Below are 18,805 nucleotides of genomic sequence, written 5' to 3'. Positions count from 1 at the left end.
CTTAATGCATGTTTTATTTGGGTTTCAACTGCGTGGAATTACCAAAAACAGAGAGGGCATAGCCTAACATATGAAACAGGAAAAGACTGCTGTGTAATCCATTTATTTCAACAAAGTAACTGTATTCTGAATATCACCTTTTTAAACGGTAACTGTAATGGAATACAATTACTCATATTTTGTATTTTAAATATGTAACGCTGGTACATGTATTCCATTACTCTCCAACACTATGTACCAAAGCTGTAAATGCAGAAAAAAAAAACATGCATGGCTAGTATTGAGGCATAAATAATTCATATTTCACTATGACATCACATGAATTTTCTGAAAAATACAGGGAGTGCAGAATTATTAGGCAAATGAGTATTTTGTCCACATCATCCTCTTCATGCATGTTGTCTTACTCCAAGCTGTATAGGCTCGAAAGCCTACTACCAATTAAGCATATTAGGTGATGTGCATCTCTGTAATGAGAAGGGGTGTGGTCTAATGACATCAACACCCTATATCAGGTGTGCATAATTATTAGGCAACTTCCTTTCCTTTGGCAAAATGGGTCAAAAGAAGGACTTGACAGGCTCAGAAAAGTCAAAAATAGTGAGATATCTTGCAGAGGGATGCAGCAGTCTTAAAAATGCAAAGCTTCTGAAGCGTGATCATCATCGTGGCAGGCTTTTGAGTGTCCTTGCAAAGAAAGGTGGCTATATTGGTCGCTGATTTGTTTTGGTTTTGGTTTTGAATGTCAGAAATGTATATTTGTGAATGTGGAGATGTTATATTGATTTCACTGGTAAAAATAAATAATTGAAATGGGTATATATTTGTTTTTTGTTAAGTTGCCTAATAATTATGCACAGTAATAGTCACCTGCACACACAGATATCCCCCTAAAATAGCTAAAACTAAAAACAAACTAAAAACTACTTCCAAAAACATTCAGCTTTGATATTAATGAGTTTTTTGGGTTCATTGAGAACATGGTTGTTGTTCAATAATAAAATTATTCCTCAAAAATACAACTTGCCTAATAATTCTGCACTCCCTGTATGAAATAATTAAGGATTTCAAATTTTGTGAGCAGAGGTCTGTACTGCAAAGCAAATTTAAATTCAACAGACCCAGGACTCTTTAGTTATCTGGTTTTACTTAATTACCCCAGAATGTCCCCTCTACATTCACAGGAAAGGTAAGGTGATTGTTGCATCTGACTAACAAGAAACGTAAGTACGCTGGAAGCAGAGTGACCAATCTTACAAAGTACAGTTGACAGTCTAGAGCACCCGCAAATTGTGAAAAACCACAAATTTATGATGTGTAAAGAAAGCCTATAAATGCCTATTTTTATAGTTAAAACCCAAACATGTGTTTGGGTGGTATTTTAGGGCTTTTAGAAGACCAACATGAAAAACAGAAGACCACTCAGCGAAACACTGGAGATAGCTACATATGATGAACAGTTATAATGTGGGAATGCTGGACTACATCTGCCAGAGATGCAATAAGGAGACATGAATAATGCTTTTGGATTGGTTACTTTCAAACCTCCTGCTTCTAAGTACTGGGGAATTTCACCATTCCAAGCTAGTTTTCCTCTAAAAAAAAATTATGAAGAATATTTGCAGTTTCCACGAAATTGCAGGGTTTTCGCAAACAGTTGTTAGAGTGAGAGGAAAAATCTGTGAACAACTAAGGCAATGAACTTGTGGAGGTATACTGTAGGACAAATGCATATTAAAGGGAATTTTTAAAGAATTAAACACACAGCAGAGCACTGCAGGACACTTAATGCTTATGGAACAACAACATTGTTGTTTTGTTTTTCACTACCAGGCACAGGAGAATAATAATATATCAGACCAAATGATAAATATTTTTTGTTTCTATGTTTTCTAATGAAAAGTGTGTGACTGTTTCTCTTTTATTTTGTTATCTCTAGGAAAATAGCTTAGCAAACTTCACTTTAAAACAGTGGTTCAATTTTAGAAAGCAAAAATTTGTGGAAGCAGTGTTATCCTCTCTCCTGTTGCATTTTGCTGTGATTGGGTGATCTTACGATGACTCATACGAAATGATTAAATGACACAGGCACCAGAGATATTAAAGCACTTCATTGCTGTTTCATAGACCATGCTAAAGGACCACTGGTTTCATCACACAGTTTTTTATGAGTTTACCGTGGATAATGCAATCAACTTTTGTGGGTAATTTTCTTTGGGTGTTTTTACATGTCTCCTTTAATACTGTTTGTATTGTGTTCTTTGATATTAACACTACAGGTAACAGACAGTCACTAAGTGTGGAGGGAGGTGTTGTGGAAAAAGATGAAGCTGCTATGACAGAGCCAAGGCATGGTTTAAAGATAAGGGGAACGAGAAGTGTTGATTCTAGTTTATCTCAGTGTGTAAAACTGGGAGGCTATGAGCGCCCAGCCTTGCAATATGATGGGGATGTTGTGATTGGAGGGTTTTTCCCTCTGCATTATGTTGTCACTGAGCCACAGCACAGCTACAACAGCAAACCTCAAATTACATCATGCAGCAGGTGTGTGTTGGATAGTGCTGTTTTTTTTTTCCCCAGCATATTGAAACATCAAAAAGGCATAAGCTTTGATGATATTCCCATGTTGTTATGAGACTGTTTACATTATATTGTTTTATTGACTGGGATAAATAAGATATAAAGTTTTTCTCATCTACAGCTTTTATCAAAGAGCCTTTCGCTGGATGATGACTATGGTGTTTGCAGTGGAGGAAATTAACCGTAATTCAAGTCTGTTACCAGGTGTTAAACTAGGCTACCATATCATGGACTGCTGTGACCATATCCCCACCGGCCTGCAGGCTCTTTTTTCATTACTCAGTCACTCTAAAACTGTCGACAGTAAGGTAAAAAAATCAGCAGATACTGAATACAATGGTATTGAAAGGGAAGGGATCAAGTCTATAAGACTAACTACAAAAGATATAATGACCACACTGAAAAACAAAAATGCAATATCTAACAGTCTTAAAAACACTGGATATTACCTAAATGAAAATACAACAGAAGAAAGAAAGACGAAAGAGTCTTCCACATGTCTGTATTATTCTCCGGTGCCTGCTGTGATTGGTCTTGCACCCTCTTCCCCTACAAGAGCTGTAGCTCACACACTTGGCCCTTTCAACATACCACTGGTAATAAACTGTACAACTTCGTTGAATAATGTTGTGTATTTTGTTTGTGTTTTATCTCAATAATATAGAAAGAAATCACTTTCTCTCTAGGTGAGTTATTTTGCCACCTGTACCTGTCTTACTGACAAGCATTTGTACCCATCATTCTTAAGAACTGTGCCAAGTGATCTCTTTCAAGTTAGAGGTCTCGTAAAGCTTGTCACATTTTTAGGCTGGTTCTGGGTGGGCACACTAGGAACTAAGGTGAGATAAAAACTTTTTTAAATGCTACAATGAGACATTTTTAGACAGCAACATGGTTTATAAATGATTTCTGTATATACATTTCAGGATGACTACAGCCTTTATGGCATCCAAGCATTTTCTAATCAGTTTGGAAGGCAAGGTGGATGTGTGGCATTTCATCTCTCTATCCCAGCATCACCCACAATGGCTGAAATACAAGAAATGGCAGATAAGCTGGAGAGTTCAACTGCTCGGGTTGTGGTGGTGTTTGCTACAGAAGGGCAGCTCCTAAATCTGTTCTTAGAAGTAAGTAGTTGGTTATAGTGTCATTATGCTCATAATTGTTTTCATGAAAATTGCTGCATTCTTTTATCTATGCTTTTCCAGCTAGCTCAAAGGAATGTGACCGGGATACAGTGGATAGCCAGTGAAGCCTGGGTGACCTCTAGCCGACTGGCCTCACCCCAGTTACTTCACCTTCTACAGGGAACACTGGGCTTCACTTTCCCCGGAGTCAACATCCCAGGCTTGAAAGAGTTTCTTTTGAATGTCCGACCCTCTCCCAAACCAGGAATGGAATTTTTCAATATGTTCTGGGAAGAACATTTTGGTTGTAAGCTAGAGTTTGAAAGCCAAAGAGCCAAAGAGTATGAAGCAGATGATTTTAATGATAATGATAGTTTTCGTTACAACCCAGGTTTCCAAAACAATTCTCTTTATATGGTCGGATTTAATGTGGGACAAAAAAGTTTATTTAACATGTCAGCTTATAAAGATGGTGAATATGCTTTTGAAAAGCCTGTATGCACAGGGTCAGAGGATTTGAGAAACACTGACAGCAGTTATAGTGATGTATCTCAGGTTCGAATATCCTACAATGTGTATAAAGCTGTGTATGCCATTGCCCATGCTCTGCACAATTTTTTGAACTGCGATTCAGCAGGACCTAGCGGGGGATTGTGTGAGAAACACAGCTCATTTTCAAATGGTCAGGTAACAGAAAATATTATAAAATATTTAAAATCAACATTCATGTAATTCAACATTCATGGGATTCATGTGTAGTTTTTTGCCATTCTTTGTTTTGTTTTTCTAATTTTCTTTTCCTGTAGTTTCTTCATCATCTGAAAATGGTAAATTTCACCAACCAGTTTGATGAGAAAGTGTATTTTGACTCCAATGGAGAGCCAGTCCCTCTTTATGACATTATTAACTGGCAGAAGGACAGCAAGGATGAAATCAGGTGAGCTATATATACATAAAGGTGGAAATGAACTGGATTTGAAAGTAATTGTGAACAATAAACTGTAGTAACATTTATTTTACTTAACTATAGATAACTGCAATTTTTGACACAATGCTACAATACATAAATCATTTGGCCTAATTGCTTTTTCAAATATTTTATGCTACTTTATGCTAGATTTATCAAAGTTGGATCCTATGATGGTTCAGCACCACAGAGAGAGCAGTTGCAGATAATAAAGAACAGTATTGTATGGACAAAAGGACAGTTACAGGTAGGTCATAGTTATCTTGCAAGTATTTGATATGACACCTAAAATATATATGTTTTAAACTAAAGTAAATTTGATATACTATCTCAGATTCTCAGATACAACATATTTATGACCATTATTTTACTTTTCTCTGATCCATGTTCAGGTTCCTGTATCTCAGTGTAGTGCTCCATGTCCTCCCGGCAGCAGGCAGGCCACACGCCAAGGAGAGCCCAAATGCTGCTTTGACTGTTTGCCCTGTGCAGATGGAGAGATCAGTAACAAGACTGGTAGTCTATATATCTTTATTATGTTTATTTTTTTTAAATCAATTATTATGTAGTGCAATAAAGAAGGTCATTGAATTTAAAGTTGCACAGTTTAAACCAGAACCATCAAAACATGCTGATATGCAATTAGAAGTTACTGAATGTTTATACACATATATCTATGTTTTGTGTTACGAAAGGTTCTACTGAGTGCACAAAATGTCCTGAGTACTTCTGGTCAGACAAAGACAAGGTGAAATGTGTTGCAGGGGAAGAAGAATTCCTCTCTTTCTATGACACCATGGGTATCGTCCTGGTTGCACTCACCCTGCTTGGATTCATCCTGACATCCATCATCACAATTATTTTTCACAGTTTCCGCTATACACCCATTGTCAAGGCCAACAACTCAGAAATAAGTTTCTTGCTTCTTCTGTCACTCAAGCTCTGTTTCCTGTGTTCTTTGGTGTTCATTGGTCAGCCGTCTTGGTGGACATGTAGGCTCCGCCAAGCAGCATTTGGGATCAGCTTTGTCCTGTGTCTCTCTTGCTTACTTGTTAAGACCATTGTGGTCCTCCTGGCTTTCCGGACTGGCGTATCTGGTTCCAGGGGTTGGAAGCTGTTTGGAACATCTCAGCAGAGGATTCTGATCATCTGTACGACAGCTCCTCAGGTAGGAGGAACAGTCACTGTCACTTAAACATGAGTTTGGGTGTGTTTTGGTATTCTTCTATCATCCTATCCTCCCCTCAGATTTGTCTCTGTTCTGGCTGGGTGTTGGGAGCACCTCCCTTTCCATTCAGGAACCCAAACTACCAAGCTTTAACTGGAAAAGTGAGTATATTTTCTTTATTTACTTGATATATCATATCAACCATCAAAAAATGTCCATATCTTTATCTTTATATCTAATCAATATCTATATATCTACATCTATATCGGTCATGTACTGTGTGCAGGCAGGCAGGAAAAGACCCAAATGCAGACTCAAAGAGACAATAACTTGAACTTAAACACAGCTTTATTGCTGGACCCAAGCACAACAAACTAAACTGAAGAGTACAATAAACTAGGCAGGCAAGGAAGACAGAACACACAGCTTGGAGAGGGTACGACACAATGCAAAACAGATGAAAACAGAGACAATAAATACAAGAGGAAAACGAGGGAATGAGGACCAGATGGGGGACACAGCTGTCACTAATTAACAGATGCAAAACCAGAAACATTAACATAGGACACAGATTGTGAAAGTAAAACAGGAAATGATGAGAAGACACACACCGATGAGACCAAGAATAACAGAAGAAAACATAACAAAGACATGAGACAAAAGAGCATAGGGAAAGCACCGTAATAGAACTGAGAACTATAATTACAATACAAACAGAAATCCATAATCCAGAAAGTATAACTTAACTCAAAAACATAAACACTGGATCACCAGACCCAGGACCGTGACAATATTTATCTATCTATATATGTATCTCCCGATAGATAGATAGATAGATAGATAGATAGATAGATAGATAGCAGAGGTGGAGCCAAACCCGAATACGGTATTCGGAAAGGCACAAATAACGTGTTTTTTACGAATAATTATTTAGAACAAATACTTTAAAAAATATTTGTATTCGGGAACAAGGGAAAACTTTATATTAAAAAGCTGAGTTTCCTTATGAGACCGTAGTGCATGACTGGATAAGTGAGCGACGTGTGAAAGAGGTGACTGTCACGGGCTGCTCCACACAGCAACAGAGAAGGCTCGGCTGAGCGAAAAAGGGCTGAACTGCATCACTATTTTTGTTGAATAGATTTTTTTGTTCCTTAACTTGGTTCCGGAAGCAGTTTATAACTTTCACGAAGATCAGGAGATTATTCCATTGCGCTGCATTATTGACGTCTGCAGTCAGGTGCTCTCATGTTCGTTCTGTTTATGTAGCTCTGTTAGCTTGGTAATTTAGACAATAGGCTGTTGACAGAGTAACGTTAATGTTCAGTTTAAAAGGTTATATCAATGCTTGTGTAGTTGTCACTTATTAACTTAGCTGAAACTCCCCACATTGATTTGGGGAACTAAATAGAAGAGTGTTGCTGCTGCTGAGCCATCTGGCAATAACATAAATAACAACAGCAAATGGCTGTTATGTTATTTTCTTTTCAATGACAATGACCTTGTTACATGTTCATTGCTGGATTTAAGGAAAAACATCAACTAATATTGCATATCCATAATTATTATAATGGATATAATTGGATATAATTAATTATATCCATTATAAATAATGGATATAATTAAAGAACTTACACTATATCATTTGTTAGAAGTGTAATTTTACCGGCTGCTTTGCACATCTCTAATAGATAGATAGATAGATAGATATTGTCACGGTCCTGGGTCTGGTTATCCAGTGTTTAGGTTTTTGAGTTATCGACCTATATATGTATCTGTCTATATATATATATCTGTACATAGATATATATATGTATATATAGAAAAAGCGAGAGAGAGGCTCTAAGAGAATTCATATAAAATCTCCCTGTATTCATACTTGTTTAACATTATTAGATTGTTGTGGAGTGTAAAGAGCCATGGCCTCCTGGATTCTACCTGCTCCTTGGTTACATTGGCCTATTGGCCTTTGTCTGTCTTCTCCTGGCATTCTTTGGACGAAAGCTACCGGACACGTTCAACGAAGCAAAGTTCATCACCTTCAGCATGCTGATTTTCTGGGCTGTGTGGATTTCTTTCATCCCAGCTTATGTCAGTTCTCCTGGGAAATTTTCTGTGGCAGTGGAAATATTTGCTATCTTAGCATCCAGTTTTGGATTGTTACTGTGTATTTTTATTCCCAAATGTTACATTATTTTACTGCACCCTGAGAGGAATATTAAGAAAGGGATGACTGGAAAATATCAAAGATGAACATTTGTATTTTCAGTGTTTTTCAGGGTAATTAATAAAATGCTCACATTTGAATTTGAAGCTAAATAAAATACTATATGAGAGATGTCTTTGTGAGATGTCTTTGTGATTCTGGATAGTGTTTTTAAAATATGTTCAGCTGGAAGCTGGTTCCATAGAAGAGGGACCTGAAAACTGAAGGCTCTGCCTCCCATTCTACTTTTAAACACTCTAGGAACAACAAGTAAGCCTGCAGTGGGAGAGCGAAGTGCTCTAATGGGATGGTATGGTACTATAAGGTCATCAAGATATGGGCCTGATTATTCAAGACCTTGTATGTGAGGAGTAGGATTTTGAATTCAATTCTGAATTTAACAGGGAGCCAATGAAGGGAAGCCAATACAGGAGAAATATGCTCTCTCTTTCTAGTCCTTGTCAGTACTCTTGCTGCAGCATTTTGGATTAACTGAAGGCTTTTCAGGGAGTTTTTAGGACAACCTGATAATAATGAATTACATTAGTCCAGTCTAGAAGTAATGAATGCATGAAGTAGTTTTTCACTGTCACTCCAAGACAGGATATTTCAAATTTTAGAGATATTGAGTAAATGGAAGAAAGCAGTCCTACATATTTGTTTAATATTTGCATTGAGGGACATATCCTGGTCAAAAATGACTCCAAGGTTCCTCACAGTGTTACTGGATGCCAAGGTTATGCCATCCAGACTAATAATCTGGTTGGATGCAATATTTCTTGGTTTTCAAGGCCGAGTGCAGTAACCTCAGATTGATCTGAATTTAGAAGTAGAAAATTGGAGGTCATCCAGGTCTTTATGTCTTTAAGACATTCCTGCAGTCTAACTAATTGGTGTGTGTTATCTGGCTTCATGGATAGATAAAATTGAGTGTCATCAGCATAGCAGTAAAAATATAAGCTATGCTTTCTGATGATACTGCCTAAGGGAAACGTGTAATGCAAACGGAATCAGAACCATGTGGAACTCCATAATTGACCTTACTGTGTGAAGAGGACTCTCCATTTACATGAACAAATTGGAGTCTATTAGATAGATATGATACAAACCACTGCACCGCAGTACCTGTAATACTTACAGCATATTGTAATCGCTCTAATAAGATATTATGGTTAACAGTATTGAACACTGCACGGAGGTCTAGCAGGATAAGCACAGAGATGAGTCCACTGTCAGAGGCCATAAGACGATCATTTGTAACCTTCACTAAAGATGTTTCTGTATTGTGACGGGCTCTGAAACCTGACTGAAACTCTTCAAATAAGCCATTCCTCTGCAGATGATCTATTAGCTGTTTGACAACCACTCTTTCAAGAATTTTTGATATAAAAACAAGGTTGGAAATTGGCCCATAAGTAGCTAAGTCTGCTGGGTCAAGAGATGGCTTTTTGATCATCGGCTTAACTGCTGCAAGCTTGAAGGCCTGTGGTACATAGCCGATTATTAGAGATAGGTTGATCATATTTAAGACTGAAGCATTGATTAATGGCAGGACTTCTTTGAGCAGTCTTGTAGCAATGGGGTCTAGAAGACACATTGATGGTTTGGAGGAAGTAATTACTAAAATTGACTCAAAGATCAATTGGAGAAAAAGACTAAATGAATATCAATGGTACTGAAAGTAGCTGTAGATAATGTTACATCTGTGAGATGATTATGAGTCATTTTTTCTCTAATGGTTAAAATTTTATTTGTGAAGAAATTCATGAAGTCATTACTAGCTAATGTTAAAGGAATGGTTGGCTCAACAGCGCTCTGACTTTTTGTCAGCCTGGCTGCAGTGCTGAAGAGAAACCTAGGGGTGTTCTTATTTTCTTCAATCAGTGATGAATAGTAAGATGTTCTAGTTTTCTGGAGGGCTTTCTTATAAAGCAGCAAACTTATGAGTTATCTGCTGTAAGGTGCACGTTTAAGAGTTAAACCAGGGAGTCAAGTACTTCTGATTAGAGGCTGTCTTTTCACAGGAATTACAGTATCCAGAGTCATACGTAGTGAGCAGGTAAAATTATTAACAAGATAATCGACCTCTCTTGGAGCAGAGTTCAGGTAGCTGCCCGGCTCTGTGTTAATAAAGGACATTGAAGATGATAACAGTCGGTGAATTACATTCTTAAACTCAGTTACACACTTTTAGGAAGACATCTACTGTGATTAATTCCATTCCTCATTCCTGTGTTATTACTTTTTGTAAATTTAAATGTTATTAGGAAATGAATCAGTTTCTATGCCATATTTTAAAACAAGATCTAAAGCGCGATGAAAGTGATGAGTGGGTTCTTTTACATTTGAGAGAAGCCAATTGATTCTAATAACAGATTAAATGCCGTGTTGAGGCTGTCATTTTTAGCATCTACATGGATGCTAAAATCAGCCACAATAATTATCTTATCTGAGGTGACCACTAAATCAGATCAACTCTGAGAAATCAGACAGAAACTCTGTGTAAGGCCCAGGTGGACGATAGATGATAACAAAAAAGACTGGTTTTTGAGTTTTCCAGCTAGGTTGGACAAGGGTAAGCATCAGGCTTTCAAATTAATTAAAACTCTGTCATGGTCTTTGGTTGATTAAGCTGGTGTGGGAAAATGCTGCCACACTGCGCCCTTGGCATGCACATAATCATCCTGCTGGAACCAGGTTTCTGTAAGGCAGAGAAAATTGATTTGTTGATCAACTATTAACTCATGTACTAACAGAGACTTGGAAGAGAGACCTAATCTTCTGAGCTCCAGACCAACCGCGCTCTAGTCATCCCACCTCTCTGGTCCTGACGTCACTGAAATACGGAAGACCCTAGATTAGGAGATGTCCCACAGCTGCCCTGCCTGCCGGGCACAGCCCCTTGAGCTCGCTGCACCACCCCTCCCCAGCAACGGAGCCAGAAACCACACCTCTGCCTTACACGGCAAGCCAGGTGGGCTCCCTTCTTTACACTATTTAACTTTACTGTTTCCTAAAGGCCCGGGTCCAGGAACACAAAACCAGATGCTCTGTTCCTGAGTTGCTTTTTGTTGAGCAGACTGTGCTTATACATTCTAATTTGGGTTTTACAGGTTGTATAGAAAGAGCGGGTGAAGGTGGTGGCTGAATAGGTAGTTGAGTTAATGACTTTGCAGGTAACTGAGTTAATGACTGAGCGGGAAACTGAACTGCGCTCATGACTGAACAGATAACAAAATGGATGACTGAGCTGCAGGCTGCGATAATGGCTGAGCAGCATACTGAGCTAACGACAGAGCTACAGGCTGCGCTACAGCCTGAGTGACTGACTGAGTAGAAGCCTGAGCGGCTGCCTAAGCTGAAGCCTGAGCGGCTTACTGTAGTGATGGTTGTAGCAGAAGTGAAGCAGGTGAAAAACAGTCCTTTAAATCCTCAGAAGTTCGTTGAGTAACCTCCATTCGCTGGAACAGTCCCAGTTTCCTCTCCTGTTTCCGAGTCTGACAGTGTGGTGTAGTGTGAATGGAGTGAGAGCGTGACCGACTGAAGAGGAGCATGGAATGAACATTGGATCGGAGTGTGGAGTGTGTTGGATTGGATTGTGTGAACGAGCCTGTTCCCCTTGTTCCCTGGATCCCTGGAACCCTCACACTTTGTATATAGCTTCACCTGCTGTTTTTGTGTAAATAAACTGTTGACTTTTATTCTTAGAGCTTAGAGTCTGTGCTTGAGTCCGTTCTGTCCCATGACAGAATGATCCAGCCAGCATGGACTGAGTGGACCAGGATCTGGTCCATCAGGCTCTCGCAGCACAGGAAGTGCTGCTGTCCCGCCACGAGCAAATGTTCACACATCTGCGCAGCGAAATTGCCATTCTCACTCAGGCAGTCACGCAGGAGACGCCGCTGGTAAGCACATTACCACCTTATTTCCCTTCTCCACAGGAAGATTCTGCTTCAGCCACGGGCCCGTTCTTCCTCTCACTCCACCTTCATCCATGCAAAGTTACTTACCCACACCGGAGCTGTTCGCGGGTTTGACAAATGTGCAGGATTCCTCACCCAGTGTTCACTTATCTTACGCCTGCAGAAGTGCTCCTGTGAGAATTATGGCGGATTACTCTATAGACTTTTGGATTCTGGCCGAAAATACTGGTTGGTGTCAAGAAGCCCTCAGCCTTATTGAAAAATGTAAACGATGAGTTAAAGGATGAATTAACCATGCGTGAGTTGCCCTCTTCCCTAGGTGCCTTGATGTCTTTCTGTATTCAGGTGGATGACAGGCTACGAGCCCTCAGTCCATTATGGGCTGAGCTGCAGTGGGAGCACTGCCAAGCCAAGACATTTCTGGTAGCGTGAAGGAAGTGATGAAGGCGAAAAACCTATGCAGACAGGACGCTTACACCTCACACCTGCAGAGCGACATCACTACCTGATGTCCGGTGACTGCCTCTACTGTGGCCGCAAAGGGCATATTGTCACTACTTGTACTTTACAAGTAAAAGGGCGCCCCCACCAGTAATGGTAGGAGTACTGGTGGTCGACCTGTTAAGTAAGAATTCTCCTCCACGTCTAATGCTGACCGGTAAAAATGATTATTTGGACCGAAACCCATTCTCTGGCAGTTCTAATCGATTTGGGTGCTGAACAAAGCTTTATGGACACCAACATATCCACAGAAGCCTTGCCTCATGCTCTCTGTGTCTGAGGTTTATCCTGCCAGCGTCTCCCTGACATCACGCATGCTACCGAACTCGTCACACTCATTCCTTCCGCTAACCATTCAGAAAGAATCAGCTTCTTTACTTTTGCTGCACCCCAGACACTACTCGTTCTCGGTCACCCCTGGTTACAGCAGCATAACCCCTAGATCAAATGGAAGAAGGCATGCATGTCTGGGTCGGGGGAGGAGTGTCACATGACCTGTTTGAAATCTACCACGCCACCTAAATCTGCCAATAAACCATCTTTGCATTCCGAAACACCTGATTTGACTTCTGTGCCACCTATTTATCACGATTTAGCAGAAGTGTTTCAGAAAGATACAGCATTGGGGTCAGCATGTGGGGCCTCCCTGCTGCTGTGGAGTCGGGGCGGTCTGCTTCTCCCCACCGCAGGGAAAAGGGTAACACCACCTGGGTCTGGGTGCAGTTTCCCCCTCCAGGGGCAAGGGTACCTAGACCCGGTTCTTAGAGTATGCTTAGGGAGAGTGATTGTGTGTACAGCGTCTCTTTATGTCTGTCTCCGCGTTGGTTGAGTGTGGAATAATTGCTTATGAGAGCATGAGGGTGGGAATGGATGTTTGTATCTGTGTGTGCCTGTATGTCTGTGTCTATATGTCAGGTTGGGTATCAGATGCCACCTCTCTGGGGACATCTCAGGCCCTCCAAGGTTTGGAGGCCTATCTCCCCCCCACCACTTCCCCTGCCGGTGGCGGACGCCCTCAGACATTGGTGCGTTGGTGGTTCTCTGTGTCCGGGGGTGGGCGCCCAGGTACACACCGGCTCACTCCTCGGCGGCTGCTTATCGGGGCCTGGAGCCTGGGGCTTGCTCGGGCCACTTCGGAGGTGGGGTGCCCTCGGCCTCTAGGCCCGGGACTCGGTCACTCAGGCACAGCTGGCTGCGGAGCTCACGGGCACGTCACTACAACCCCCCCTGGCTTCTGCTCCGCGGCTGCTGAGTGACCCCTCATCTGGGACTCTCCTCAGCTCTTTCTGGGATAGTGGCGCGGCTGCCCCTCTGTTGGTCTTCCCTGGTCTCTTGTGTTCTGGGGGCCTCTGGACGTCTGGAGTTTTGATCTCCTCCATACCTGCTTCATGCCCTGGAGGACGGGGCAGTGGCCCCCCACACCCTCTAGCAGATCATTACATGAAGGAACCTTTAAAAAAATAAAACAAGCGCATCCATGCTCACAGGTGTACACACAGGTGATCACACACAAACTACACCCTTTTTGGCTCTTACCTCAAAGCACACTGTGCGCTGTCGATCTTACGTGCTGCACAATAATGTTTAATATTTAGTATTTACTGTCATATTCCCATAGATCATTGTGATGTTGTTTATTACTCTCGTTTTCTTCTGCTTGCTTTCTTCTTTCTTTCTCAACAGGTGATCCAGGTGATCGATATATGTATTTTTTGTCTGCTTATTCTGTTGGTTTTTGGTTTTTTGCCCTTTTTCCCTGTCCCTCTTCCCCGCTGTTTTTCTTTCCCCCTTTCTTTCTCCCCTTTCTTTCCCCCAGTCAAGTCTGTCCCGTATTCAGCAAGTGAAAATAAAATAAACAATAAAAGGTGAATCAAATGGACCATTACGGCAAGGCTGGGATGGTCCATTTGGTAAAGTAAATCCGTTGGGCATCTTTCTTCGCCTTTAGACAATAATTCTGATGGCAAAAGAACCAAACGGGACAGGTAAAAAAAAAAAAAAAGAAAAAAAAAAGGAAGATACAGCATTATCTTTACCCCCAGATTGGCCTTACGACTGCACCATTGACCCGTTTCCTGGAGCTCAGTTGCCCACTGACTGAATCGCAGCCGGAACGTAAAGCAATAGAAAGAAATATTACAGATTCGCTTGCAGCAGGCATCATTCAGAGCTCGTCATCTCCAGTAGGCACAGGTTTCTTCTTTTTCGAGAAGAAGGACAAATCCTTGAGACCATGCATAGACTATCGCGGATTAAACATCATAACAGTAATAAAACAAGTATCCATTACCTCTGCTCTCCTCTGCTTTCAAGCTCCTCCAGGGAGCCACTGTTTTCAGGAAGCTTGACCTGTTGAACGCCTATCACTTGGTAAGGATCTGTGAAGATGATGAGTGGAAGACGGCGTTCAATACGTACCTTGGACACTTTGAGTACCTGGTGATACCGTTCGGCCTAACCAATGCACCGGCCATGTTCCAGGCCCTGGTGAACAACGTGCTAAGGGATTACATTCATATTCTCCTACCTTGATGGTATCTTAATCTTCTCTAAGTAAGTTTCAGAGCATGAGAACCATGTCAGACAGGTCCTTGAGCATCTCCTGGAAAACAGACTCTTTGTGAAAGGTGAAAAGTGCCAGTTTCATGTCAATACAGTCTCATTACTTTGTATACTACTTTGAAGTGACTGTTGTTGTGATTTGATGCTATATAAATAAAATTGAATTGAACCAAGTAAAACCTCTCCTGAGGCCCAATCAATCTTCTCTTGCCTTAAGGAGCAGTTTGTTGCTGCACCTGTCCCAACCGGACCTCAGCCTGCAATTCGTGGTGGAGGTGGATGCCTCTGACTCTGCGGTGGGGGCTGTACTCTTGCAACAAAGGGATGGTAAGCTTCATCTATGTGCTTTTTTCTCTCGCCGTCTAACCCCACCAGAGAGAAACTACGATGTCGGGGACCAGGAATCATGCTGGCATTGGAGGAGTGGAGGCACTGGTTGGAGGGCACAGCTCAACCATTCATTGTTTGGACTTATCACAAGAACCTGGCATACCTGCAGTCAGCAAATCATTTAAATGCTCGTCAAGCCAGGTGGGCTCTGTTTTTCACTCGTTTCCATTTTTCCATCACCTGGGTCCCATAATGTCAAACAGGACGCCTTGTCACGACAGTTTGCAGTCACCGAAGGCAATGCTGACCGAGCACCAGTTCTGCCAGCTTCTTTCGCTATTGGGTCACTTGGGAGATTGAGTCCACCAGGCCCAGCGGATCGACCCAGATCCTGGGAATGGACACCCAGGTCGGCTCTTTGTGCCTGTTTCCATTTGCGCTCACGTACTGCATTGGGAACACACGGCCTGATTTACCTGTCATCCTGGGGTGCACCGCACCATTGCCTTCCTGCAGCAGTACTTCTGGTGGCCAACGCTGTCTCAAAACATATGTGAATATGTCCTGGCCTGCTCTGTTTGCGTCCAGAACAAGTCCTCCAGCTGACCGCTGGGTTGTTGCAGCCTCTGTCCACGCTGTCCCAACCCTGGTCACACATAGCCCGGGACTTTGTCACCGGATTATCCACCTCTGGAGGTAACAACCACATACTCACCATTGTCAATTGGTTCTCCAAGACAGCTTACTTCGTGGCCCTCCCTAAAGTTCACACTTCCCTAAACTGGCCCTGGAAACGAGGCCATTGCTCACAACTCACATGGCATCTGGGAGGACATCATATCAGACCATGGACCACAGTGTGTCTAACCGTCAGACAGGATCTGAAGAGAAATGACTGACATGGGGAAACGACTGACACAAATGAACATGACGCCACTGGAAGCAAAACTAAACACACTGAACATCAAGCACAAGACCTTCAAAATAAAACAGGAAACATGGAGAGAAATAACCTGGGACACGCAAGCTGGACAGGAGAGAGAGGGAGCGGGGGAACATGGGAACATCGATAAACATGATAGGCAGGAGAAATGGAATGAACATGAGGGGAACATGGGAACGGAAAAGGGAAATATACATATAAACACAGAGAGGGACAAAGGGCAGAGACACAAGGGGAACCTAAATGGACAAGGAGACTACACATGACAAACAGAGGAGACTGAATGAAACACAAGAAGGGAAACAAACATACATACACTAATCTATTTATAGCAGCTTTCAATTGGAATTCTCATATCCCATCCCATGTTCATAAATTCTTGTTCTATCGGTCATCATCAGTGTTGGGTAAGTTACTTTAAATTAGTAACTTAGTTACATTACTAGTTACTTCTCTAAAAAAGTAACTCAGTTACTTCAAGTTACTCGTTACTTTCAGAGTAACTAGCTACTAGGGAAAGTAACTTTGCTTTTACTCAGAATTCTCTTGTTAATATGTTGCTTCCGTAACTGGATACCCAGCAAGTTTGCCAGTCTTCTAGCTTGCTTACTTGCCACAAGTGCACTGTGCCACCTACCAACAGAAAGGAAAAAATAATGTGCACATTTCCACGAGAGAAATCCCACACCTGGACCGTCGTTGACCGCCGCCATGATTCTAGCCTGCTTTTTACATCCAACACAAAAACTGCAGTCGTGGTGCTTTCGATTGTACTCAGAACTTGGAAATTCTGCCTTCTGAATAGGAAGATGTAGGTAACACCAGACTGCAGATGAGCTGCATACAGGGCTGGACTGAGACAAAACAATCATCCCGGGCATTTTGACTAGAGACCGGCCCACCATTATAGGAAAAATCATAAAGCCTTTGAATGAAAATAAACACTGTTGTGACAGTGATGTACACTGTTCTGATGGTATATATGTATCAATCTATCAATCGTTTGTTGTAAGACTCAGATAATTATTTTTTTAAAAGCGAGACATTTTAAATGAGAATAATAAAGAAAAGTATTTCCTTGTGCCCCCCTTTCTCTGTTAATGCCCTACCTGGCCCCCTGGCAACACTTTGCTAGACCCGCCCCTGCACAGTTACCAGCTGTCAGCTACTTAGAAAAGGATCCTGGTGTTATTTGTCTCTCAGAAACAGTTCATAACTTCCCTTCAACTCATTCATGTCACCTAAAAGGTAAACCTGTTTCTCCAACACCTGTTCAGCTCTGATGATTCAGTAAGGACATCTCCTGGTTTCATCTTCATGTTTCCCTCTCACCACATATCCAAACCGATATCATGACCAGCAGCTTTACAGCTGTGGCTCCAGCAAACATCAGCTGATACTAGAAATTAATATTAAATAAATTTGTTGTTTAACGCGACATCCGCTGGTTTCCTCTTTCTGGCGCAAAGTGGGCGATAAATAAACAAGAGAGAAAAGCCGATCAGCTGATCATTGATCAGTTTCATGATTGAAGTAGAAACGGGAGAGAATGAGAGAAGAAGAGGCAGCTGTGCAGCTTCAGCTTTGTGTCTTTTTCATCCTAGCTGAAATCCGGGACAAACTGTGTTCCTTTTCACCTCAGTACGAAACGCGTAATATTTTCTCTGAATACGAGACGATTCTGTTTTTTACGGGACGGTTGGCAACTCTAATAATTAACCGTATGAACAAAATAAAGTTCAACATCAGTAACATAGCACCCACACAGCTGTATAGAAACTCCGTCATGCTAGCTAGCACGCAGTACGAAAATGTCAGCATACCGAAAATAAACTCCACCTAAACTTGGTTTATATCTGACTCAGATAGACTGCAGATCATAACTTCTTACCTGAAATTCAGTTCACCTGACACGCGGACCGGCGGCCGTTTCGGGTCTCTCCTCTTGCCTCCCTTTTCCTTCATCCACCTGCTGGCTTCCGCCACTTGCTAATGTTATTGAATCTGTGGAAGCTCCGCGATATCCACCACACGAAGTAACGAGTAACGAGCCTATCTAAATCCCAGTAACGAGTAACGCGTTCCTGGTTTTGGCATAATAACTAGTTACCGTGCTCGTTACCACAATAATAACGTAGTTACTGTAACGCGTTACTTAATAACGCGTTAGTCCCAACACTGGTCATCATCATATAGTTTTATACATAAAAAACAGTGAAAACATTAAATAATGTTTTTGTGTTTATTGGCAGTTTATTGCCAGTTTTAGGAGCGAAGACTTTTTTTCTTTTCTTTTTTCTCTTTTTTTCTGACCCTGTGTTTGGAAATGTGTAGCCAATTAGATCATGGCATGAAAATCTGAAAATATACACTTAATACCAAATCAAGGAAAACAAAATAATTTTTTTTAAATCTCTAGAACACAATAGAAGAATATTTAGAAAATTTTGACACGTCTCTGGAGCTGTATCAGACATAGGGTTTTTTGGCTTTAGATT

General features: G+C 41.4%; 1 protein-coding gene across 2 annotated transcripts; it reads left to right on the top strand.

The window, feature by feature from the left end:
• The first annotated feature begins 3,368 nt into the window (after window positions 1-3,368).
• Window positions 3,369-8,303, top strand: LOC100692230 (extracellular calcium-sensing receptor). Of its 2 annotated transcripts, XM_025898274.1 has the most exons (9): window positions 3,369-3,707; window positions 3,789-4,394; window positions 4,514-4,644; window positions 4,825-4,921; window positions 5,067-5,190; window positions 5,370-5,422; window positions 5,732-5,842; window positions 5,923-6,003; window positions 7,739-8,303. In XM_025898274.1, the coding sequence occupies exons 1-9, from the start codon at window positions 3,483-3,485 to the stop codon at window positions 8,093-8,095; spliced, it is 1,785 nt and encodes a 594-aa protein (XP_025754059.1). In that variant the 5' UTR covers window positions 3,369-3,482; the 3' UTR covers window positions 8,096-8,303. The 2 variants fall into 2 exon arrangements, with proteins under 2 accessions (XP_025754059.1, XP_025754058.1); XM_025898273.1 differs by having other exon boundaries at window positions 5,370-5,842.
• The last annotated feature ends 10,502 nt before the right edge of the window (window positions 8,304-18,805 follow it).

The sequence above is a fragment of the Oreochromis niloticus genome, linkage group LG14 (assembly GCF_001858045.2).
Source record: "Oreochromis niloticus isolate F11D_XX linkage group LG14, O_niloticus_UMD_NMBU, whole genome shotgun sequence".
Taxonomy (NCBI): domain Eukaryota; kingdom Metazoa; phylum Chordata; class Actinopteri; order Cichliformes; family Cichlidae; genus Oreochromis; species Oreochromis niloticus.
This window is presented reverse-complemented; position numbering and strand designations above follow the sequence as displayed.

Bases quoted from the DNA above. Each gene is read 5' to 3' on its own strand.
- LOC100692230 (XM_025898273.1), top strand. From the start codon at position 3,483: ATGATTTCTGTATATACATTTCAGGATGACTACAGCCTTTATGGCATC. The intron at 4,922-5,066 runs GTAGGTCATAGT...ATCCATGTTCAG, and splicing joins GGACAAAAGGACAGTTACAG to GTTCCTGTATCTCAGTGTAG. The intron at 5,191-5,369 runs GTAGTCTATATA...GTGTTACGAAAG, and splicing joins AGAGATCAGTAACAAGACTG to GTTCTACTGAGTGCACAAAA.